General features: G+C 45.9%; 1 protein-coding gene across 1 annotated transcript in view; it reads left to right on the forward strand.

Moving 5' to 3' along the window:
* Positions 1 to 25,354, forward strand: part of anks1b (ankyrin repeat and sterile alpha motif domain containing 1B) — a 323,994-nt gene that overhangs the window by 257,960 nt on the left and 40,680 nt on the right. The window contains 1 exon segment of the mRNA XM_045722208.1: positions 185 to 337. Coding sequence (XP_045578164.1) covers positions 185 to 337 — 153 coding nt within the window.

Raw genomic sequence — 25,354 nt, forward strand, 5'->3', positions numbered from 1 at the left:
CCTCCCTCCTTTCCTGCCTCCCTGCCTCCTTCCTTTCCTCCTTCCCTGTCTCCCTCTCTGCCCCCCTCCCTCCTTTCCTCCCTCCCTGCCTCCCTCTCTGCCCCCCTGCCTAGTTTGAGTGTCCTGTATCATTGCTCTTCATATCATCTAGTAACAGTCTGTCCCCTCCTCCTTCCCCCTCCAGGTGCGTCCTATCGGCTATGACGGTAACAACCCCACGTCAGTGGCTGAGTGGCTGGAGTCTTTGGAGCTGGGAGACTACACTAAGTCCTTCCTCATCAACGGATACACCTCCATGGAACTGGTCAAGAAGATCTGGGAGATAGAACTCATCAATGTGAGTCTATTACTGGTTATTGCTGGTTATTGCTCTTTTTTAATGTGCTTGCTGAAAACACACTGCTGTTATTCCCCATGCGCTACTATAGAAATACTGACTGAAGAAGACAGTAGAAGCAAGCACACACATTACTGTCAGTAAATGTTCATTTTCTAGTTTGTTTATTAGGATCTATCTTTAGTCCACAGAACAGATAGAAGATGACACGGGGAGCACAGGTGGAGGTCACATGGTCCCCCTGACAGATTTTGTCATCTTTGGATCGTTGGAACACACCGCTTGGTTGTGGGTTGCAGGGTTGGTGGGTTGGTTGCAGGGTTGGTGGGTTGGTTGCAGGGTTGGTGGGTTGCCGGGTTGGTGGATTGGTTACAGGGTTGGTGGGTTGGTTGGTTGGTGGGTTGGTTGGTTGGTGGGTTGCAGGGTTGGTGGGTTGCAGGGTTGGTGGATTGGTTACAGGGTTGGTGGGTTGGTTGGTTGGTTGGTTGGTTGGTTGGTTGGTTGGTTGGCGGATTGGTTACAGGGTTGGTGGGTTGGTTAGTGGGTTGGTTGATTGGTTACAGGGATGGTGGGTTGGTTACAGGGTTGGTGGGTTGGTTGGTGGGTTGGTTGATTGGTTACAGGGATGGTGGGTTGGTTACAGGGTTGGTGGGTTGGTTACAGGGTTGGTGGGTTGGTTACAGGTTTGGTGGGTTGGTTGGTGGGTTACAGGGTTGGTGGGTTGGTTACAGGGTTGGTGGGTTGGTTACAGGGTTGGTGGGTTGGTTGGTGGGTTACAGGGTGGATGGGTTGGTTGGTGGGTTGGTTACAGGGTTGGTTACAGGGTGGGTGGGTTACAGGGTTGGTTACAGCGTTGGTGGGTTACAGGGTTGGTGGGTTACAGGGTTGGTGGGTTGGTTAGTGGGTTGTTTGCAGGGCTGGTGGGTTGGTTGGTTACAGGGTTGGTGGGTTGGTAACTGGTTTGGTGGATTGGTGGGTTGTTAACAGGGTTGGTTGGTTGGTTGGTTACAGGGTTGGTGGGTTGGTAACTGGTTTGGTGGATTGGTGGGTTGTTAACAGGGTTGGTTGGTGGGTTACAGGGTTGGTGGGTTACAGGGTTGGTGGGTTGGTTAGTGGGTTGTTTGCAGGGCTGGTGGGTTGGTTGGTTACAGGGTTGGTTACAGGGTTGGTGGGTTGGTAACAGGGTTGGTGGATTGGTGGGTTGTTAACAGGGTTGGTTGGTGGGTTACAGGGTGGATGGGTTGGTTACAGGGTTGGTGGGTTGTTACAGGGTTGGTGGGTTGGTAACTGGTTTGGTGGGTTAGTTGGTGGGTTACAGGGTGGATGGGATGGTTACAGGGTTGGTGGGTTGGTTACAGGTTTGGTGGGTTGTTTGCAGGGCTGGTGGGTTGGTTGGTTACAGGGTTGGTAGGTTGGTTACAGGGTTGGTGGTTTACAGGGTTGGTGGGTTGGTTACAGGGTTGGTGGGTTGGTTAGTGGGTTGTTTGCAGGGCTGGTGGGTTGGTTGGTTACAGGGTTGGTAGGTTGGTTACAGGGTTGGTGGATTGGTGGGTTGGTAACAGGGTTGGTTGGTGGGTTACAGGGTGGATGGGTTGGTTACAGGGTTAGTGGGTTGGTTACAGGGTTGGTGGGTTGGTTACAGGGTTGGTGGTTTACAGGGTTGGTGGGTTGGTTACAGTGTTAGTGGGTTGGTTACAGGGTTGGTGGGTTACAGGGTTGGTGGGTTGGTTACAGTGTTAGTGGGTTGGTTACAGGGTTGGTGGGTTACAGGGTTGGTGGGTTGGTTACAGTGTTAGTGGGTTGGTTACAGGGTTGGTGGGTTACAGGGTTGGTGGTTTACAGGGTTGGTGGGTTGGTTAGTGGGTTGTTTGCAGGGCTGGTGGGTTGGTTGGTTACAGGGTAGGTGGATTGGTTGGTTGGTAACAGGTTTGGTTGGTGGGTTACAGGGTTGGTGGGTTACAGGGTTGGTGGGTTGGTTACAGGGTTGGTGGGTTGGCTACAGGGTTGGTGGGTTGGTTAGTGGGTTGTTTGCAGGGCTGGTGGGTTGGTTGGTTACAGGGTTGGTAGGTTGGTAACAGGGTTGTTGGATTGGTGGGTTGGTAACAGGGTTGGTGGGTTGGTTGGTGGGTTACAGGGTGGATTGGTTGGTTACAAGGTTGGTGGGTTGGTTACAGGGTGAGTGGGTTTGTAACAGGGTTGGTGGGTGGGTTACAGGGTTGGTAACAGGGTTGGTGGGTTGGTTGATGGGTTACAGGGTGGATTGGTTGGTTACAAGGTTGGTGGGTTGGTTACAGGGTGAGTGGGTTTGTAACAGGGTTGGTGGGTGGGTTACAGGGTTGGTAACAGGGTTGGTGGGTTGGTTGGTGGGTTACAGGGTGGATTGGTTGGTTACAAGGTTGGTGGGTTGGTTACAGGGTGAGTGTGTTTGTAACAGGGTTGGTGGGTGGGTTACAGGGTTGGTGGGCAGGTTACAGGGTTGGTGGGTTGGTTGGTTACAGGGTTGGTGGGTTGGTTACAGGGTTGGTGGGTTGGTTGGGGAAACGTTCGAGCCACTCTCTTCCTAGTACTTATTGTACTCTGCTGAACTGTAATAGCAGCCTAGTTCATCTGTTCAGAGATATGCTACTATATGTAAGAGCTTTCTGTGAATTGATGTAAATTGTCAGACACACACATGTACTGTACGCTAACACACACACACACACCTCCTGTATTTAGTGATCAGAGTTGATTAAATCGAGTGCCTGCTGGTTTCTGTGAGAAGAGAGGAGGATGGCGTGTTTTCTCTCCTCCGGTGCGGTATGAAGGGATGACTGATCCACTGGAGGGGGTAGAGAAAGGTGTAGAGAGAGATAGAGAGAGAGAGTTATATAAGCACTTGGGAGGCAATGTCTCACAACACCGGGGAAACCACCCACACTGTTTGTCCAGGGCGATGTGTAACACTGTTTGTCCAGGGCGATGTGTAACACTGTTTGTCCAGGGCGATGTGTAACACTGTTTGTCCAGGGAGATGTGGAACACTGTTTGTCCAGGGCGATGTGTAACACTGTTTGTCCAGGGCGATGTGTAACACGGTTTGTCCAGGGCGATGTGTAACACGGTTTGTCCAGGGCGATGTGTAACACTGTTTGTCCAGGGCGATGTGTAACACTGTTTGTCCAGGGCGATGTGGAGCACTGTTTGTCCAGGGCGATGTGGAGCACTGTTTGTCCAGGGCGATGTGGAACACTGTTTGTCCAGGGCGATGTGTAACACGGTTTGTCCAGGGCGATGTGGAACACTGTTTGTCCAGGGCGATGTGGAACACTGTTTGTCCAGGGCGATGTGGAGCACTGTTTGTCCAGGGCGATGTGTAACACTGTTTGTCCAGGGCGATGTGTAACACTGTTTGTCCAGGGCGATGTGTAACACTGTTTGTCCAGGGCGATGTGTAACACTGTTTGTCCAGGGCGATGTGTAACACTGTTTGTCCAGGGCGATGTGGAACACTGTTTGTCCAGGGCGATGTGGAACACGGTTTGTCCAGGGCGATGTGTAACACGGTTTGTCCAGGGCGATGTGTAACACTGTTTGTCCAGGGCGATGTGTAACACTATTTGTCCAGGGCGGTGTGGAACACTGTTTGTCCAGGGCGATGTGGAACACTGTTTGTCCAGGGCGATGTGGAACACTGTTTGTCCAGGGCGATGTGGAGCACTGTTTGTCCAGGGCGATGTGGAGCACTGTTTGTCCAGGGCGATGTGGAGCACTGTTTGTCCAGGGCGATGTGGAACACTGTTTGTCCAGGGCGATGTGGAGCACTGTTTGTCCAGGGCGATGTGGAACACTGTTTGTCCAGGGCGATGTGGAGCACTGTTTGTCCAGGGCGATGTGGAGCACTGTTTGTCCAGGGCGATGTGGAGCACTGTTTGTCCAGGGCGATGTGGAACACTGTTTGTCCAGGGCGATGTGGAGCACTGTTTGTCCAGGGCGATGTGGAACACTGTTTGTCCAGGGCGATGTGGAGCACTGTTTGTCCAGGGTCTCTCAGTAGTCTCTCAGTGGCCTGCTTTCCTTGTCGACTCTCTCTCTTCTGGGGGTGGAATGCATCTCAGTAGTCTCCTTTCCTCATCTCCTTTCCTCTCTCCTCTCCTCTCTGATCTGAAAACAAATGTGGAGGTGAAACGTATTACAGAAGGTGGATGTTAGTATACTGTTCAGATGGAGGAGAGGGATGGGGAGAGGAAATGGCTGTAGAGGATTGAGAGGAGGGTGTAGTTTGAGTTAGAGCCACAGGAGGGTAGAGAAGAGACCCGCAAAGATATTCACTTCTGCACAAAACTGTGTGTGTGTGTATGTACACTCCCCTGCATTTGTGTGTGTGTGTGTGTGTGTGTGTGTGTGTGTGTGTGTGTGTGTGTGTGTGTGTGTGTGTGTGTGTGTGTGTGTGTGTGTGTGTGTGTGTGTGTGTGTATGTACACTCCCCTGCATTTGTATGTGTGTGTGTGTGCGTATGTACACCCCTGCATTTGTGAGTTAATTTCAGTGCAATAGTTCATCTCTGTCAGATGTGGGACTCCCGTTCACACTATTATTAATTAAAACACATTGCTTCATTAGCACTTGAGCGTGTGACTCCAGTGTGTGTGTGTGTGTGTGTGTGTGTGCGCGCAGTGTGTGGTTCCTCACTACCAATCATTGAGAGCATGACTCCTGCTTCCCTCGCCTGATTACTGTATACAAATGACAGTACCATTACATTTGGGTTAGGGGGTTTCCACTGCGTCACACTGACACTGGGGACAGGAAAGAGGATGGGAACGACGTGTGTGTGTTTGGTGACAGAGAGAAGCCCTATAATGAGTATAGGAGGAGTGCAGCTGGACTCTGTCTCTGGGGTGATGTAGAGGTCAATGCCCTTCACACTGGCTACTGGAGAGAGAGAGAGCACAATTACACCCAACTAAATGATCAAACAAAAAGATAAATACTTGACACATTGGAAAGAATTATCCAAAAAACTGAGCAAACAAGAAGGCTATTTGGCCCTAAACAGAAAGTACACAGTGGCAGAATACTGACCACTGTGACTGACCCAAGGTTAAGGAACTCTTTGACTATGTACAGACTCAGTGAGCATAGCCTTGCTATTGAGAAAGGCCGCCATAGCCTGTCTTCTCTTGAGAGCCAGGTCTGCCTATGTGCACACTGCCCACAAAATGAGGTGGAAACTGAGCTGCACTTCCTAACCTCCTGCCAAATGTATGACCATATTAGAAACATGTATTTCCCTCAGATTACACAGACCCACAAAGAATTTGAAAACAAATCCAATTTTGATAAACTCCCATATCTATTGGGTGAAATACCACCGTGTGCAATCACAGCATCAACATTTGTGACCTGTTGCCACAAGAAAAGGGCAACCAGTGAAGAACAAACACCATTGTAAATACAACCCATATTTATGTTGATTTATTTTCCCTTTTGTACTTTAACTATTTGCACATTGTTACAACACTGTACATAGCCATAATGTGACATTAGAAATGTCACAAAACTTCTGTGTGTACTGTTTACTGTTCATTTTTGTTGTTTCACTTGCTTTGGCAATCTAAACATATGTTTCCCATGCCAATAAAGCCCCTTAAATTGAGAGAGAGTATGTGTATATATAGAGGGAGAGTATAGAGAGAGAGAGAATATATGTATAGAGAGACTATAAAGAGCGAGAGAGTGTGTGTGTGTGTGTGTGTGTGTGTGTGTATGTAACTCCAAGTCAATCACACTTCTGTGAAGTCAAACTGTCCACTTAGGAAGCAACACTGATTGACAATACATTTCACATGCTGTTGTGCAAATGGAATAGACAACAGGTGGAAATTATAGGCAATTAGCAAGACACCCCGAATAAAGGAGTGGTTCTGCAGGTTGTGACCACAGACCACTTCTCAGTTCCTATGCTTCCTGGCTGATGTTTTGGTCACTTTTGAATGCTGGCGGTGCTTTCACTCTAGTGGTAGCATGAGACGGCGTCTACAACCCACACAAGTGGCTCAGGTAGTGCAGCTCATCCAGGATGGCACATCAATGCGAGCTGTGGCAAGAAGGTTTGCTGTGTCTGTCAGCGTAGTGTCCAGAGCATGGAGGCGCTACCAGGAGACAGGCCAGTACATCAGGAGACATGGAGGAGGCCGTAGGAGGGCAACAACCCAGCAGCAGGACCGCTACCTCTGCCTTTGTGCAAGGAGGAGCAGGAGAAGCACTGCCAGAGCCCTGCAAAATGACCTCCAGCAGGCCACAAATGTGCATGTGTCTGCTCAAACGGTCAGAAACAGACTCCATGAGGGTGGTATGAGGGCCCGACGTACATATATATGTATGTATGTATGTATGTATGTATGTATGTGTGTGTGTGTGTGTGTGTGTGTGTGTGTGTGTGTGTGTGTGTGTGTGTGTGTGTGTGTGTGTGTGTGTGTGTGTGTGTGTGTGTGTGTGTGTGTGTGTGTGTGTGTGTGTGTATAGAGAGAGAATACCATGAGAGAGAGATGGTAAATAACAGAGGGAGAGTGATGGGGAGAATTGTTTCTCGATTGCTTTCCCAGTAAATCACTTTACTTTATAATCGCAATGGGCCACAGATTCTGTGGCGACCGGGAGACAATGGAGAGGCGGAGGGCCATTGTGGAAAGGTTTCAAACAGAACTAGGTGTCTGTGTGTGTACATATACAGGCCTGCTGTTGTGGGATGAGAATAATGTTGCTCCAGAAACACCTCTTAATCCGTCCTCTTCTGTACACACACACACACACACACACACACACACACACACACACACACACACACACACACACACACAGACACACACACACACACACACACACACACACACACACACACAGACACACGCAGACACAGAGAGAGACCAGTTGCAAGAGCTTCCTTGTTGCAACTGTCAATGAGGTAGACGTCAATGCTTCCATCTTCAGAACAGATCGCCAAGCCTCTCTCACAGAAGAAATGTGAGGAAGCACCAAATGTCCAACCATATTGAAATGGAACACCAATAAGAGCATTCTTATTGGACGATTTCAGGTAGCACCAAAATGTATTATTGTGCTGTGTAACTACTGAACACCACCATGAATCCTTCCAGTAGACAAATCATATTCAGCTTTTGAGCCACAGAGATCTACTTGATTTAGATCTGTTTTGAACTTTAAGATGGGCTTTTACCCTTGTTCTTTTCAGAGCTGCTTACATCCTAGACATGGGATTGGTAAGAATGCAAACTCATTCAAAGTGGAATAGGCAGGTAGCCTAGCGGTTAGGGGCGTTGGGCCAGTAACCCAAAGGTCGCTGGTTTGAATCCCGGGGCTGACTAGGTTAAATATGTGTCAATGTGCCCTTGAGCAAGGCACTTACTGCTAAATGCCTAAACTGTAAATGCAACAGAAAATGAATGATTGAAACAGACATGTAGCGTTTGTATTATTGCTATGATGACTATGACATGGATGGATGTTGGAGAGACAGCTGCAGTAACATAGCCATGCACAAGATGGCGCCACAGCCTTTCATTTCCACCTTCCTCCCTGTTGTCAGGCAGACAGAGTGGCACCACTCCATTAAGACACCTAGAGGAGGCAAAGGCTGAGAGCCCAGAATGGAGTAATTAGAAAATTCAACGTGATTGGAAAGCTTTCTAGAGAGTTAAAGTGGTAGAGAAGTTGAGGCTGTTATTTCCCCCCAGGACCTCTTCCTCTTAGTGTGAGACTTAGTGGTTTTCCTGACCCTCTCAGACCAGTGTTCATTTTGGCACTGTTTGTTAGATTTAGTCTTAGCCATTTTGTTTGCTATCCCTTATCCTTTCTCACCAAATGTTCGCGTAACAGGCTACTGGTAATGTTACCAGCGCCACGTTCAGTTTTAAAAACGTTCCTGAACGTTGCAGATAGAAATACCATGAATCGAGCCGACATTGTTCCTTATTCAACATGTCAGAGAGACATGTTTGTTTTACATAACATATTTCCATCTGAACATTCCAAAAGGTTGCGTCCTGCTGAACGCACCCCAGGTTGTTAGCTATAGCGTGTTAATGAGGTAACACGACTGAACAAGGTGTAGCTTTAACAAATGATTGAAAAGCTCTGTCTCAGAAACTATTGTCCAGTCCACTTAGTAGTCACATTTTTGTTCCAGAGATAATTTTGTCTCGTTATGTTTTAGTCAACTAAAATGAAAAATCATTTTACTTTATTTATAGTTTTTGTTCTGGGTCTATTTAGTCAGTTTTAGTCTTGTTAACTGCCAGTGAAAAATAGGTGTTTGATGAATATTTTAGTCACAATCTTTTTTGACAAAATGAACACTGTCTCAGACAGAGAACACGGTTTGGGGAGTGTGTGTGTTAGTGAATAAAAGCTGTGAGATCTCATTGAAAGCAGAGGTTATTTATGTTAGTTGGGACTACTAGTGATAACTAGTGTTGTCTACCTGGGCTAACAGATGAGTGTTTTCAGGTGGCTGTGTATTGCTTCATGCTCATTCCTTGCATGTGAGGGCGTGTTTCTGGGTAGTGCTGTAGGGTGCTCAGTGCCGTGTTCTTTGTGTGTGTGTGTGTGTGTGTGTGTGTGTGTGTGTGTGTGTGTGTGTGTGTGTGTGTGTGTCATACTCCCACAGGGCTGGACAAGTCTCTCTGCATTCCTCACTGATCGTATAATATGCTCCTTGAAGGGGAAATAGCAATAAGACAGCCCGTAAACACACACACACACTGTTCCCCATTCTGCTTGGCTAATATCCAGTCTTGAACACAATAATGGTGGGCAGTCAATAAGTCATCAAGCCAATAATAATAGTTTAGCCTTTTTATCCCAGCTCTGCCCTGTTGCCATGACGCCTCAGCTAGTAGTTACCATAGAGACTATATATGTGAATGGAGGATGGAGGATTTTAAATCAGATGTGTCCCTTTGTTTGTGCTTTTCATACCTTCTCTGTCACCTGTCCAAATGCACAGTGTGTGTGTGTGTGTGTGTCACCTTCTCTGTCACCTGTCCAAATACACAGATTGTTTCCCATCACACCACCAGATGGTTCCTGCCTTCGTTAGCCACAGCACACACACTGCTGGTCAGTTGGACGCACTTCTAAGCTGCAAATAATTGAATCTTAATGCATGTTTTGTGTTAGGATGATTCTATGTAGGAGGGTGAGCGTGTGTGTGGTCCATATGGGTACTGCACGTGTGTGTGTGTGTGTGTGTGTGTGTGTGTGTGTGTGTGTGTGTGTGTGTGTGTGTGTGTGTGTGTGTGTGTGTGTGTGTGTGTGTGTGTGTACATGTCTATGTGTGTTGAAGCCTACAAGCAGTACGTATATCTTGATAGAGGGGTAAGTAATGTTAGTACTGATGTTAATTGGTGTGTGGGTGGTTTTGCCTGAGGACTGTACACTGTGCTACTATGTTGCATTCTCTGACCATTGCTTGTTAATTCCTGTTTGGATTCACAACACCCCCTTATGGTAGAATAGAGTAGGAGGTGTAGTGAGAGATGCTGTAACTTTATGTTCTGACCCTGACAGTTTTGTACTACTGTAAATTATACAACGGGTGCTTCTAATCCTGAATGCTGATTGCGGTTTTAACCATTCTAGCCAGTGTCTATTCCACAAGTTACCACCAGCTAAATCTATGATGTTAGAATGCCTGTTTACTATGTTCCATCTGACTGCGCAATCCACTGTCTCATCAGCCCAGCCAGGCAATTTATAAACTTGTTCTCCACTGTAAAAAGCATATAGACATTATCTCACATTTCTTTTAGACTAACATTTAGTTTTCAACAGCAGAGATTTGTATAAACCTTGCTGTCTCTCTCTCTGACACTTGTAACATTGTTTCAATATTGAAATCTGATCTCCACCTATCTCATAGTACATTAACATGTCGGGACGAGATAGACAGGCAGACAGCTTTTCTCAGCCAGTTGAAACCATGAATCAGCTGGCATCATTTTTCTCTATATATATACTGCTCAAAAAAATAAAGGGAACACTTAAACAACACATCCTAGATCTGAATGAAAGAAATAATCTTATTAAATACTTTTTTCTTTACATAGTTGAATGTGCTGACAACAAAATCACACTAAAATAATCAATGGAAATCCAATTTATCAACCCATGGAGGTCTGGATTTGGAGTCATACTCAAAATTAAAGTGGAAAACCACACAACAGGCTGATCCAACTTTGATGTAATGTCCTTAAAACAAGTCAAAATGAGGCTCAGTAGTGTGTGTGGCCTCCACGTGCCTGTATGACCTCCCTACAACGCCTGGGCATGCTCCTGATGAGGTGGCGGATGGTCTCCTGAGGGATCTCCTCCCAGACCTGGACTAAAGCATCCGCCAACTCCTGGACAGTCTGTGGTGCAACGTGGCGTTGGTGGATGGAGCGAGACATGATGTCCCAGATGTGCTCAATTGGATTCAGGTCTGGGGAACGGGCGGGCCAGTCCATAGCATCAATGCCTTCCTCTTGCAGGAACTGCTGACACACTCCAGCCACATGAGGTCTAGCATTGTCTTGCATTAGGAGTAACCCAGGGCCAACCGCACCAGCATATGGTCTCACAAGGGGTCTGAGGATCTCATCTCGGTACCTAATGGCAGTCAGGCTACCTCTGGCGAGCACATGGAGGGCTGTGCGGCCCCCCAAAGAAATGCCACCCCACACCATGACTGACCCACCGCCAAACCGGTCATGCTGGAGGATGTTGCAGGCAGCAGAACGTTCTCCACGGCGTCTCCAGACTCTGTCACGTCTGTCACATGTGCTCAGTGTGAACCTGCTTTCATCTGTGAAGAGCACAGGGCGCCAGTGGCGAATTTGCCAATCTTGGTGTTCTCTGGCAAATGCCAAACGTCCTGCACGGTGTTGGGCTGTAAGCACAACCCCCACCTGTGGACGTCGGGCCCTCATACCACCCTCATGGAGTCTGTTTCTGACCGTTTGAGCAGACACATGCACATTTGTGGCCTGCTGGAGGTCATTTTGCAGGGCTCTGGCAGTGCTCCTCCTGCTCCTCCTTGCACAAAGGCGGAGGTAGCGGTCCTGCTGCTGGGTTGTTGCCCTCCTACGGCCTCCTCCACGTCTCCTGATGTACTGGCCTGTCTCCTGGTAGCGCCTCCATGCTCTGGACACTACGCTGACAGACACAGCAAACCTTCTTGCCACAGCTCGCATTGATGTGCCATCCGGAATGAGCTGTACTACCTGAGCCACTTGTGTGGGTTGTAGACTCCATCTCATGCTACCACTAGAGTGAAAGCACCGCCAGCATTCAAAAGTGACCAAAACATCAGCCAGGAAGCATAGGAACTGAGAAATGGTCTGTGGTCCCCACCTGCAGAACCACTCCTTTATTGGGGGTGTCTTGCTAATTGCCTATAATTTCCACATGTTGTCTATTCCATTTGTACAACATCATGTGCAATTTATTGTCAATCAGTGTTGCTTCCTAAGTGGACAGTTTGATTTCACAGTGTCCTGATGAGAGAGCATATTTTCTATGCTAGGTGAAATTGTGCATCATTAGCTCAGTGTTATGGAAGTAAAGTAAATGTCACTAGAAAACAGCTCAAACAAACACAAATGCAGCTACTTTTCTGTTATTCTGGCTGCACTGTTTGACGTGACTGTAAGTTAGCCGTAGTTGGCTAGCTAACAAGCAAAGGATAAGAACATTGCCAGCCAATATGGTAATGGAACATTCAGAACGAACGACTGGGTCGCGTCCATAGATACAGAACAAAAAGACTGAACGACTGGGTCGCGTCCATAGATACAGAACAAAAAGACTGAACGACTGGGTCACGTCCATAGATACAGAACAAAAAGACTGAACGACTGGGTCGCGTCCCTAGATACAGAACAAAAAGACTGAACGACTGGGTCGCGTCCATAGATACAGAACAAAAAGACTGAACGACTGGGTCGCGTCCATAGATGCAGAACAAAAAGACTGAACGACTGGGTCGCGTCCATTGATACAGAACAAAAAGACTGAACGACTGGGTCACGTCCATTGATACAGAACAAAAAGACTGAACGACTGGGTCACGTCCATTGATACAGAACAAAAAGACTGAACGACTGGGTCACGTCCATTGATACAGAACAAAAAGACTGAACGACTGGGTCACGTCCATAGATACAGAACAAAAAGACTGAACGACTGGGTCGCGTCTCTGGCAACCGAACCGATAGAACGAACGACCAGCCAGCTTGGGTAGCAACCCTAGATTTGTGTCGGGACTATATCTCGTGGAAGGATGAAATAGTATGAGTAAATTTATCAAAATAACGTTTTTTATGAAAATATGTCAATCGTTATTTGAATATGTTGGTAACCCGTTGTATAAAAGTTAATCTGTCGTTCTGCCCCTTAAGGCAGTTAACCCACTGTTCCTAGGCCGTCATTGAAAATAAGAATTTGTTCTTAACTGACTTGCCTAGTTAAATAAAGGTAAAATAAAATAAAAAAATAATGCCCTGGAAGCCGGTGTTTGGATATATTGGCCGGTGTTTGGATATATTGGCCGGTGTTTGGATATATTGGCCGTGTTTGGATATATTGGCCAGTGTTTGGATATATTGGCCAGTGTTTGGATATATTGGCCAGTGTTTGGATATATTGGCCGGTGTTTGGATATATTGGCCGGTGTTTGGATATATTGGCCGGTGTTTGGATATATTGGCCGGTGTTTGGATATATTGGCCGGTGTTTGGATATATTGGCCGGTGTTTGGATATATTGGCCGGTGTTTGGATATATTGGCACGGTTTGCCGGCCCTATACTTCGTCTTAGGCCTTACAAGTGCCGGCTTCGAAAGGCATTATCCCTTAAACATAGTATCACATGAATGATACTTATAGTTAGGAATGGGATGACGCAAAGCCAAGCTAGATGGCTTAGGTTTCATGTGTTATGTACACACACACACTCACTATAGCATACACACACACCTGTTGTCAAGTCCCATCGCCCATTCATGTTATTCTGTTCTAGGCTGTAGTGTGGTGTCGGATTATAATGGGTGACTTAGCTCATTGGAGAGTGGTAGAGAGATATGTAGGGATACACAGGAGCTCTGCGTTACTGGTATGCACTGACATATACGCACACATTTAGGCACATATACACTCACTCACTCACTCACTCACTCACTCACTCACTCACTCACCACTCACCTACACCGACAGCCAGTGTGCATGAGCCCATCTCTGGATGGGCCCCGCGTCTCCATAGTAACGAGGTGGAGAGAGAGAGAGAGAGAGAGAGCGAGCAGCGTAGAGTGGGGGTTTCAGGCAGAGATGTGAGAGAGACAGTCTCTCTGCCGCAACTGAGGAGGAAGGAGGAGTGGCAGAACGGTGGAAAACCTCTGGAATCTGGAGAACGAGAGAGAGGGAGGGAGGGAGAAATAGAGAGAGAGAGAGAGGGAGGGAAAGAGAGGAGGGAAAAGAAAGAGGAGAGCGAGAAGGGGGAGTTTACAGAGAGGAGATAGGAGACAAAGCGTGGGGAGAGAGAGGGCACACTCCTCCTCTTCTCTGCTATTTACTGCTGGACTGGATTGTGACTCACAGCTAAAAGGAGCTACATGTATTAGTCCGTCTCTCTGAGAAGCAGAAGGGGAGCACACAGCTCTGGGGGAACACAGAGAAGAGCTGCTGGAATTGCGTGTTCCGCTCTCCAAGACCTTTCGTACAGAATACCCCTTTCGGAAGAAAGGTAAGTCTACGGGGAATAAGAAGGGGAAAGAATGATTAGAGAGAGTGAGGGGGGATGGAGATATACTGTACAGGGAAAGAGAGGAGACAGAAGGGGAAGGAGTGAGGGGGGATGGAGATATACTGTACAGGGAAAGAGAGGAGACAGAAGGGGAAGGAGTGAGGGGGGGATGGAGATATACTGTACAGGGAAAGAGAGGAGACAGAAGGGGAAGGAGTGAGGGGGGATGGAGATATACTGTACAGGGAAAGAGAGGAGACAGAAGGGGAAGGAGTGAGGGGGGATGGAGATATACTGTACAGGGAAAGAGAGGAGACAGAAGGGGAAGGAGTGAGGGGGGATGGAGATATACTGTACAGGGAAAGAGAGGAGACAGAAGGGGAAGGAGTGAGGGGGGATGGAGATATACTGTACAGGGAAAGAGAGGAGACAGAAGGGGAAGGAGTGAGGGGGGATGGAGATATACTGTACAGGGAAAGAGAGGAGACAGAAGGGGAAGGAGTGTTATTAATGATGCTTCTCCATCGATGTGCTTGCTACTGCCTCTTTCTCTGTGTTTTTTGTAGTATGGCTCTCTCTCTCTCTCTCTCTCTCTCGCTCTTTCTTCTCTAGAGGTTGTGTGTTCTATGGGGTGCAGTGGCCCGATGGGATGGGAACATATGAAACGCTTCTGTGCCGTTCAATCAATCCTGCTGACTAGTGACTATTTCGTGTGTGTGAAATACCTGCCCGTATTTCTGTATTTGTTTTAATCTGTGTGTTTTGGAGATGTACTGTACACAGTTGCATTAAAGAGATATGAGTCCTGCTGTCCTGGGCTGGGAATTGCTGTGGCTGTGCAGCGGTGGTGAAAGTAGTGTAGAAGTGTGTGTGTGTGTGTGTGTGTGTAGAGGGGTTCATAGAGTGCTTGAGTTCAGTGGGAACACGCAGTCACATACATACACTCACAACCATTTAGACATGGTTGTGATCTCCTGTTGGGACTTCAGCCCTGGTTCTGTCTCTGTCTGTTCATCACATTTAGAACAGATGTTTAGAACAAATGTACTTGCTCATCAACTTAGATGATTTCAATCTCTCTCTGTTCCTCTCCATTATTTTTCGGGAACTCCCACTCTCTAAGTTAGGACATGTACAGGTATGCTGTAAGAGAATTGCACACTAGGGCCTGGAGGGAATAGAATGCAGCCCAACTATTGCATTACGTGGGGGTGGTAGGTGGTGTGTAGGTAGCTTACATGGGTAGATTAGTATAGTGATGGTGGTTGACGTGGTTATTGCACAGCTGCTATTGGGGACTTTACCTTGGCTAACCCTAGATCTGTAACGCATTGGTGACCAGTCTCACCATATAGAGAGGAGCATAGGGGAGAGAGAGAGAGCGAGAGATGAAGGGAGAAAGAAAAGTGGCAGAGAGAGAGAAAGGGTTGGGGTTGAGAAAGGAGGGAATTCGAGAGAGAGAGAAACGGAACAAATGAAATAGGGAGAGAGTGGGGTGGAGCAGGTTGCAGCAAGACAGCAGACATGTTTTCCACAACAGCTGTTGAGCAAACAGAGTGAAGAGGTAGAGGCAAATCCTACCACCTGCCCTTGTTTTACACTGACGCCAGGTGACCAATCATACTCAGCCATCATGCTGCTCACCCTGCCCCACCTGACCACCTGGCCAATCAAATCATCACCTCACATAGGGGTTGTGACACGTACAATATTCCGCTTAATTGACGACCATAAATCATTTTACACTTCAGTCAACCTTAATGGACTTACCCACATTAGTCCTACTCATTCATTACTTCTCAAACCACAGTCTACTACCTATATAGGGCTCTACTTTGACACCCTATTCCCTATATAGTGCACTACTTTGACACCCTATTCCCTATAGGGCAATCATTTAGACCAGAGCCTGTTCTGATCAATAGTACTACACTATAGGAAGCAATAGGGTGTGTTTTGTGATTATCACACCACCTCAGCCAACTGAACTGTGTCCCTCTGGCCAACCAAGTAGTATTCAATGGTGACATTTTGAGCAACATGTGTTTAAGGAATTTTCACAGTCCGTTGAAGCGTCATTGGTAGATCAAGGCTAGTGTATGTATGCTTGTGTGTGTGTATGTGTCAGGGGCGAAAATCTGATATCAACTTTGGAGGGGACAATTACATTAAATTTTCTCAAGAGCAATTCTTGAGGGGGACACCAAAAGTAGTGCTGTAACACATAGCCTACGTTGTAATATGGTAAATGTATATTGAGGAACCAAAGAAATAAGGTGTTTGCCGTACTCCTAACTACCGGTACCCAAAACTACACAACTAATCACAACAGCAATACCATTGCCTTTAACAAATCTTAGTTCAGTCACCAGTTTAAGTTGAGAGTGGGGGTATCCATGGCATTTTCCAATTATGTTCCTATTTTACAAGTAAAAAAAATTGAGAACCTTTCATAATGTTGCCAAACAAAGACTCAACAAACTTACCTGAGACTCCCTGTCTCTGCCAGTCTGTCCCTGCATATCTGTCCCCAACTCTGCTGTCTGTGTGCCATCTGTTGCCTGCTCTGCCTAATGACATCATTGTGAAACATTTCCATTCGAATTTCATTTCTTTCTTATGAACATTTTATCAACTAGTCTTTGAGATATTAGGCTACTAGGGTTCTTACTTTGCGTTTTGGTGTACTGAAAAATACTCTGATGTCCGTCTTTTTTCTGCCATTTTTCTACCTGGCTGGCTACACACACACACACAGTATGTAGGTTATTTACAGTAGGAGATGGGCTTCTATCATCTTATCTTCTATCATTCTATATGGGCTTCGATCTAAAAGGTAGCTAGCAAATGTGAAACGGATTCCAGTGAAAAGAGTTGACAGCTGTATGAGTTCACCATTTACACAACATATGCTGCAACCTTTTGTAATTTTAATCGTTTGTTTCATATTGGCTGGCTTCTAACAATAGCTGAATTTGCAAAGCTAGCGAGCACCAATTCAGTGGTGTTTGCTATAATCTTTGCTACCCGGGTTAAATAAAGGTGAAATAAAATATATAAATAAAAGTTCCCTTGCGACAATTTAGCTTTTGCAACGAGACCATTAAATATATTTAAAACAATGGTAGAAGAGAGTGTAGTTCTGTTCAGTTTATCGCTAACCTTATCACAGGGACTTTGAAGCACTAACTTACATGCATGCTGATCTTGGAATAAATTGACGATAGCAAAGATTCCATCTTTGACGACGCCACATAAATGGAATAGGTACTAGCTAGCTTAATAGTTAATATTTGCGCGCTAGCTCTGCATATTCAGCTAGTGTGTGTGCGCGACTGACTGGATTAACCTCACGTCAGTTACGTGCATTGAGTGCCTTTCAGACAGTAGATACGACCTCTACGTTACCTAGCAAGCTAAGGAACTGGCAGTGGATCAAACCATTGTGAGGCAAAGGGTGGGGGGGTCGCAATCTTTTGAAACTTAAAAACGCGCTATTAAGTGTCTATAATCAGCACAATTGCTTTCATTGCGTATTATTAATATTATTTAAATTACATAGTTATGTTTCAGTGATATATTGGGGGGGACAAATCATATTTTTCCCAGGATGGGGGGGTCGTGTCCCCCCCGTCCCCCCCGGGATTTCCGCCCCTGGTATGTGTGTGTGTGTGTGTGTGTGTGTGTGTGTGTATACTTGCATGTGTCCATGTTTGCACTTGTTTGTATGTGTGTATAACAGATCCCTTTTGTCCTTTCCACTCCTCACACATGCTGCGTTTACCATTATATAATCACAGCAGAACCAAGAACTAACACATCCTCTGATGGGGAAGAACACAGGAAGAGAAATAGTAACAGCATTACAACTGTGTAGTGATTGGTCCACTGAGACATATAGAGAAATAGTAACAGCATTAGAACTGTGTAGTGATTGGTCCACTGAGACCTATAGAGAAATAGTGACAGCATTAGAACTGTGCAGTGATTGGTTCACTGAGACATATAGAGAAATAGTGACAGCATTAGAACTGTGTAGTGATTGGTCCACTGAACAGATTATGACAGCATTAGAACTGTGTAGTGATTGGTCCACTGAGACCTATAGAGAAATAGTGACAGCATTAGAACTGTGCAGTGATTGGTTCACTGAGACCTATAGAGAAATAGTGACAGCATTAGAACTGTGCAGTGATTGGTTCACTGAGACCTATAGAGAAATAGTGACAGCATTAGAACTGTGCAGTGATTGGTCCACTGAGACAATTAGAGAAATAGTAACAGCATTAGAACTGTGTAGTTATTGGTTCACTGAGACCTATAGAGAAATAGTGACAGCATTAGAACTGTGTAGTTATTGGTTCACTGAGACCTATAGAGAGTCTCCGTCCCAAATGGCAACCTATCCCCTATATTGTGCAAAAGAAGTGTACTACAAAGGGAATAGGGTGCCATTTGGGATACAGACAGACTCTTCTTGGCTGTGTGAAATCCTATTGGTTTCATCAGAGGCTTTGAAGTACCCAATGTAAACGATAACCCAGACAAATATCACAGACTGCTTCCTCTCCTCTTTTCAGACCTGCGTCTTATTGGTTATTACATCTACTCAGCCTGCCCATGTATTCATGAGCACGTGTGTGTGTGTGTGTGTGTGTGTGTGTGTGTGTGTGTGTGTGTGTGTGTGTGTGTGTGTGTGTGTGTGTGTGTGTGTGTGTGTGTGTGTGTGTGTGTGTGTGTGTGTGTGTGTGTTTCCTCCAGCATTTGTCGTGTTTTTCCTCCATTTGGCACTATTTCTGTCTCTCAGACACAAACGGAACACACACACACACACTGAGCCAATGCTCCCAGTCCCATTTAACACTGTCTATTAATGGAGATGTAGTTTTATAAAATCTCCTATTGGCTCTTCAGGCTGCCGGTGAACAAAACAAGCTTCCCCATTGGTCCCCTGGAATTGTGGATTGCCTCTGCATTGAATCCATATATTGTTGATTTTTAGATCTGTTCATTATTGTTGTACAACAAAGAGACGCTGAATCATTATAAACGTACATCCTGAAAAACACATAGACTGTATAGACTGATGATCAGTTTGAGGATGCAAAGCCCACCCATCTCAGCCATAGCAGTGGCTTTGTCTTTACTGTACCGTGGTTGCCAGGCAACCGGTGGTCTCTGTTTTCCCTCCAGTTGTCCCCGGCGATGAGGAGGAGAGGCGCTGGTTAAAAATGGATCAGGAAGAGAGAATTAAGGCTTGGTCCCCACGGTGATAGTGATGACCATTGAGACTGTGTGTGTGTGTGTGTGTGTGTGTGTGTGTGTGTGTGTGTGTGTGTGTGTGTGTGTGTAGACTAGAGCCTGCACTGCAACAGTCTTGTAGCAATAGATATTCCAGCCAAATCAATTCCAATCAGGATAGACAACAGAAGGGCCTTTAGGAAGACCAGTCATTCCAACGAAGCCAACGACAGGGAGAGGGGAGGAAGAGGACTAACACACACACCAGATCTGCACATTATTATACAGTAGACATGACTTGTTGAAGGTACAGTAATAGAAACGTTGCCCTCTCTGTTTTCAACCTGCTCACACTACGCTGCATTGTTTAAAGCTACAGTCTGCGATTTGAAAAAACAACACAAACAGGGTCCCTGTACTTGTTTTGGTACACAGCTGAGGCCGAGTCACAGACTCTAGCTTTAAGTGAAGGCTAGGATCTCTGTGGTCTATGGGGACATTCTCTTCCTTGATACGTTTTTATTTATAAACACAAACCAACAGAAACAACACAACAACAACACAACCACTCGATACACACCACAACATGCCCACACCTGTCCATGTACACACATAAATACATTGTCTCAATGGGATTTGTATTTTGTTCTAAGGCCTTTCTCTTTGCCATAAGTCAATGCCTGCCTGCTCATGCAAACTTAACCAGGCTGTCATGGGCAATGCTAGCCTGGTTAAACTAGACTGAATGTTCCGAAACAACAGGGAGCGTAATGTTTAGTCCGGTTTGACCAGGCTAGGCCAATGCAGTCACAATCCCTTCCTGTCCCCTTCATTTTCATCTTACTACTGACACCAGACGATTTAGACCCACAGCTGATGGTGGAGATCAAGGAATAGGGTGCCATTTAGGATTCAGTCTGTCTTAGATCCTTAGTGACAGTGACTGGAGTTCACCAGCCATGCTTTGATCCAATGGAGCCAAGGCAATGTCCTTGAGCTCAACCAATCCAGAGTCCATGAAAGAATTGACCTTGGAAAAGATCAAAAGGTCTTGTCCATGGCTTGGGGTCGTGACTTGTAGAGTTGTCTGGGGAGTTCTGATTGGGTTATATTGACAGGCTGGAGGACACACACACACGGACACAAACCAATAGGGACATGGTCACGAAGTCTGAATGTGGTTGCGGTCGTTGGAGTGGAATAAGAGCTTTTAGGCCCTTTAGCCTCATTTTCAAACACAAAGTCAACGCTTTTGGTTGCTAGGTCCATCAGACCAATCACACCAGGGGACCGCGCTCTCTCACCAGGCAATTAGTCTATCAGTTTGATAGATAGATAGAAGGAGGGAGGGGTAGAGTAAGAGGGAAGGGGGGAGGGATGGAAAGAGAGGTAGGTAGAAAGAGAGGGGACAGTAGGAGGAAGAGGGAGGGAGGGGAAAGAGATGGAAAGAGAGGGGACAGTAGGATGGAGAGGGAGGGAGGGGAAAGAGATGGAAAGAGAGTAGAAAGAGAGGGGACAGTAGGAGGGAGAGGGAGGGAGGGGGAAGAGATGGAAAGAGAGTAGAAAGAGAGGGGACAGTAGGAGGGAGAGGGGAAGAGGGAGGGAGGGAGGAAGGAGAGGGGTGGAAAAGAGGTAGGTAGAAAGAGAGGGGACAATAGGAAAGAGGGGAAGGGGAGGGAGAGAGGATAGGTAGAAACGGTCAGAATGAGAGCGAGGGACAGAAAGAGAGAAGGGAGGAAGAGAGAGAACTGCATACACAGCGGGAACTGGAGGAAAATATTTAGAGGGATGGCGAGAGATGGATAAACGAGGAAGAGAGTTGGTCTTGTTCTCTCATCATTAAAACTAGAACGGTATTGTGAGCACAGACAGTGATTCGGCCAAAGTTTCTCCCTCCCTCCCGCCCTCCTTTATCTGCTCAAATGAGCCGGCCTGTCAACCTAGCTCTCCCATTGGTCAGTGAAGGCATCCCTTTGTGACAGGATCCTAAATGAGGGAAAAGTCCTTGTTAAGGTCCAGTGATTAACCAGTGGTCAGTTGCAGCCAACCGTATCCTTGTTTGTCCTGTTTGAGTCATTATTGTCGTAAAGCAACATGTTTTGGCATGAAAGTCTTACTGGTGTGGCATAGTCAAGGCTTCCGTTCTGAAACATGTTTCTTTTATTATGAAGTCCTTCAACAGTGTCTGAATATAGTCTTTTCCTTCCCCTTCATAGGACTGGGAGGGAGAGACAGTGAACTATTTTTCCAAACTGTCTCTGTAATCACAGTTCGCTGATGGTGAGTGTGTGGTCTCCTCTGGCATTGCAGTGGAGTTTAGAGGATTAGGGTCGTTACCGTATCTGTCCCGGTTAAGCCTGTAATCAGAGCTGTTCCCCTGGACTAACGGGAACGTTAACGGGATTACTCCATCGATCAGCAAAAACACACACACACACGTTGGCACTAACTCTCTTCAGAGCGAGCAGACCACACACTCTCACAGTGCGGACAGACAGACAGACAGAGATACACATGAACGCAGGCACAGACACACACACACACACGGACTCTAGACAACGACTAGAGGCTACGTCCCAAACCGTTTCATTTAAAGGAAGACTGTCAACACCGCAAGGCAAGTTAACCAGCTTGATCCCTCCGGCAATGTCCCAGCAAAACACTGCAATTTGAAGAGACACAGAGAGAGAGAATAAAAGAGGGAGCGAGAGAGAGAGAGATAGAGATGGGTTGTCACTTTGCCATCAGAGACAGAGATAGTGAGAGAGGTGGGGAGGAGGGAAGAGTGATAGAACGATATTGAGTGAGAGAGAGAGAAGAGAGACTGATATTTTGCTGTGTATTATGATGATTAAGTGTAATATAAATATTCCCCTTTGTATTTCTACTGTGTCTTGGCTTTGGCAATGTGACCTACTGGCTTATCATATCAGCAGAGCTTATTGAATTGGATTGAATGCAAATGAATATGGAGTTGGGGATGGAAGCAATAGAGGAAGAGTGAAAGAAGGAGTATATTGAGCGTGTAGGGTAGGCTAGAGCTACTGTAGCAGTCACTCAGTCTCTATACGCAGACAATGAACTTCATTTAAATGCAAATGCGGCATGGTGCAGTCAGGCACACATACTGTACTGAGAACACATACTGTACATACTGTAGAGAGAACACATACTGTAGAGAGAACACATACTGTAGAGAGAACACATACTGTAGAGAGAACACATACGTACTGTAGAGAGAACACATACTGTAGAGAGAACACATACGTACTGTAGAGAGAACACATACTGTAGAGAGAACACACACGTACTGTAGAGAGAACACATACGTACTGTAGAGAGAACACATACTGTAGAGAGAACACATACTGTAGAGAGAACACATACTGTAGAGAGAACACATACTGTAGAGAGAACACATACGTACTGTAGAGAGAACACATACTGTAGAGAGAACACATACGTACTGTAGAGAGAACACGTACTGTAGAGAGAACACACACGTACTGTAGAGAGAACACATACGTACTGTAGAGAGAACACATACTGTAGAGAGAACACATACTGTAGAGAGAACACATACGTACTGTAGAGAGAACACACACGTACTATAGAGAGAACACATACTGTAGAGAGAACACATACGTACTGTAGAGAGAACACATACTGTAGAGAGAACACATACGTACTGTAGAGAGAACACATACTGTAGAGAGAACACATACTGTAGAGAGAACACATACTGTAGAGAGAACACACACGTACTGTAGAGAGAACACATACTGTAGAGAGAACACACACGTACTATAGAGAGAACACACACGTACTATAGAGAGAACACACACGTACTATAGAGAGAACACACACGTACTATAGAGAGAACACATACTGTAGAGAGAACACATACGTACTGTAGAGAGAACACACACGTACTATAGAGAGAACACACACGTACTATAGAGAGAACACACACGTACTATAGAGAGAACACACACGTACTATAGAGAGAACACATACTGTAGAGAGAACACATACATACTGTAGAGAGAACACATACTGTAGAGAAAACACACACGTACTGTAGAGAGAACACATACTGTAGAGAGAACACACACGTACTATAGAGAGAACACACACGTACTGTAGAGAGAACACATACTGTAGAGAGAACACACACGTACTGTAGAGAGAACACATACTGTAGAGAGAACACACACGTACTGTAGAGAGAACACATACTGTAAAGAGAACACATACTGTAGAGAGAACACATACTGTACATACTGTATAGAGAACACATACTGTACATACTGTAGAGAGAACACATACATACTGTAGAGAGAACACATACTGTACATACTGTAGAGAGAACACATACTGTAGAGAACACATACTGTACATACTGTAGAGAGAACACATACATACTGTAGAGAGAACACATACCAACTGTAGAGAGAACACACACGTACTGTAGAGAGAACACACACGTACTGTAGAAAGAACACATACGTACTGTAGAGAGAACACATGCGTACTGTAGAGAGAACACACACGTACTGTAGAGAGAACACACACGTACTGTAGAGAGAACACACACGTACTATAGAGAGAACACACACGTACTGTAGAGAGAACACACACGTACTGTAGAGAGAACACACACGTACTGTAGAGAGAACACACACGTACTGTAGAGAGAATAGACATGTACTGTAGAGAGAACACACATAATGTAGACACACATACTGTAGAGAGAATACACACGTACTGTAGAGAGAACACACGCGTACTGTAGAGAGAACACACGCGTACTGTAGAGACTGTAGAGAGAACACACGCGTACTGTAGAGAGAACACACGCGTACTGTAGAGAGAACACACACGTACTCTAGAGAGAACACACACGTACTGTAGAGAGAACACACACGTACTGTAGAGAGAACACACACGTACTGTAGAGAGAACACACACACACGTACTGTAGAGAGAACACACACACACGTACTGTAGAGAGAACACACACGTACTGTAGAGAGAACACATACTGTAAAGAGAACACATACTGTAGAGAGAACACATACTGTACATACTGTATAGAGAACACATACTGTACATACTGTAGAGAGAACACATACATACTGTAGAGAGAACACATACTGTACATACTGTAGAGAGAACACATACTGTAGAGAACACATACTGTACATACTGTAGAGAGAACACACACGTACTGTAGAGAGAACACACACGTACTGTAGAAAGAACACATACGTACTGTAGAGAGAACACATACGTACTGTAGAGAGAACACACACGTACTGTAGAGAGAACACACACGTACTGTAGAGAGAACACACACGTACTGTAGAGAGAACACATACTGTAAAGAGAACACATACTGTAGAGAGAACACATACTGTACATACTGTAGAGAGAACACATACATACTGTAGAGAGAACACATACTGTACATACTGTAGAGAGAACACATACTGTAGAGAACACATACTGTACATACTGTAGAGAGAACACATACATACTGTAGAGAGAACACATACCAACTGTAGAGAGAACACACACATACTGTAGAGAGAACACATACGTACTGTAGAGAGAACACATGCGTACTGTAGAGAGAACACACACATACTGTAGAGAGAACACACGCGTACTGTAGAGAGAACACACACGTACTGTAGAGAGAACACACGCGTACTGTAGAGAGAACACACACGTACTGTAGAGAGAACACACACGTACTGTAGAGAGAACACACACGTACTGTAGAGAGAACACACACGTACTGTAGAGAGAACACACGCGTACTGTAGAGAGAACACACGCGTACTGTAGAGAGAACACACGCGTACTGTAGAGAGAACACACGCGTACTGTAGAGAGAACACACACGTACTGTAGAGAGAACACACACGTACTGTAGAGAGAACACACACGTACTGTAGAGAGAACACACACGTACTGTAGAGAGAACACAC

The sequence above is a fragment of the Salmo salar genome, chromosome ssa07 (genome assembly GCF_905237065.1).
Source record: "Salmo salar chromosome ssa07, Ssal_v3.1, whole genome shotgun sequence".
Taxonomy (NCBI): Eukaryota; Metazoa; Chordata; class Actinopteri; order Salmoniformes; family Salmonidae; genus Salmo; species Salmo salar.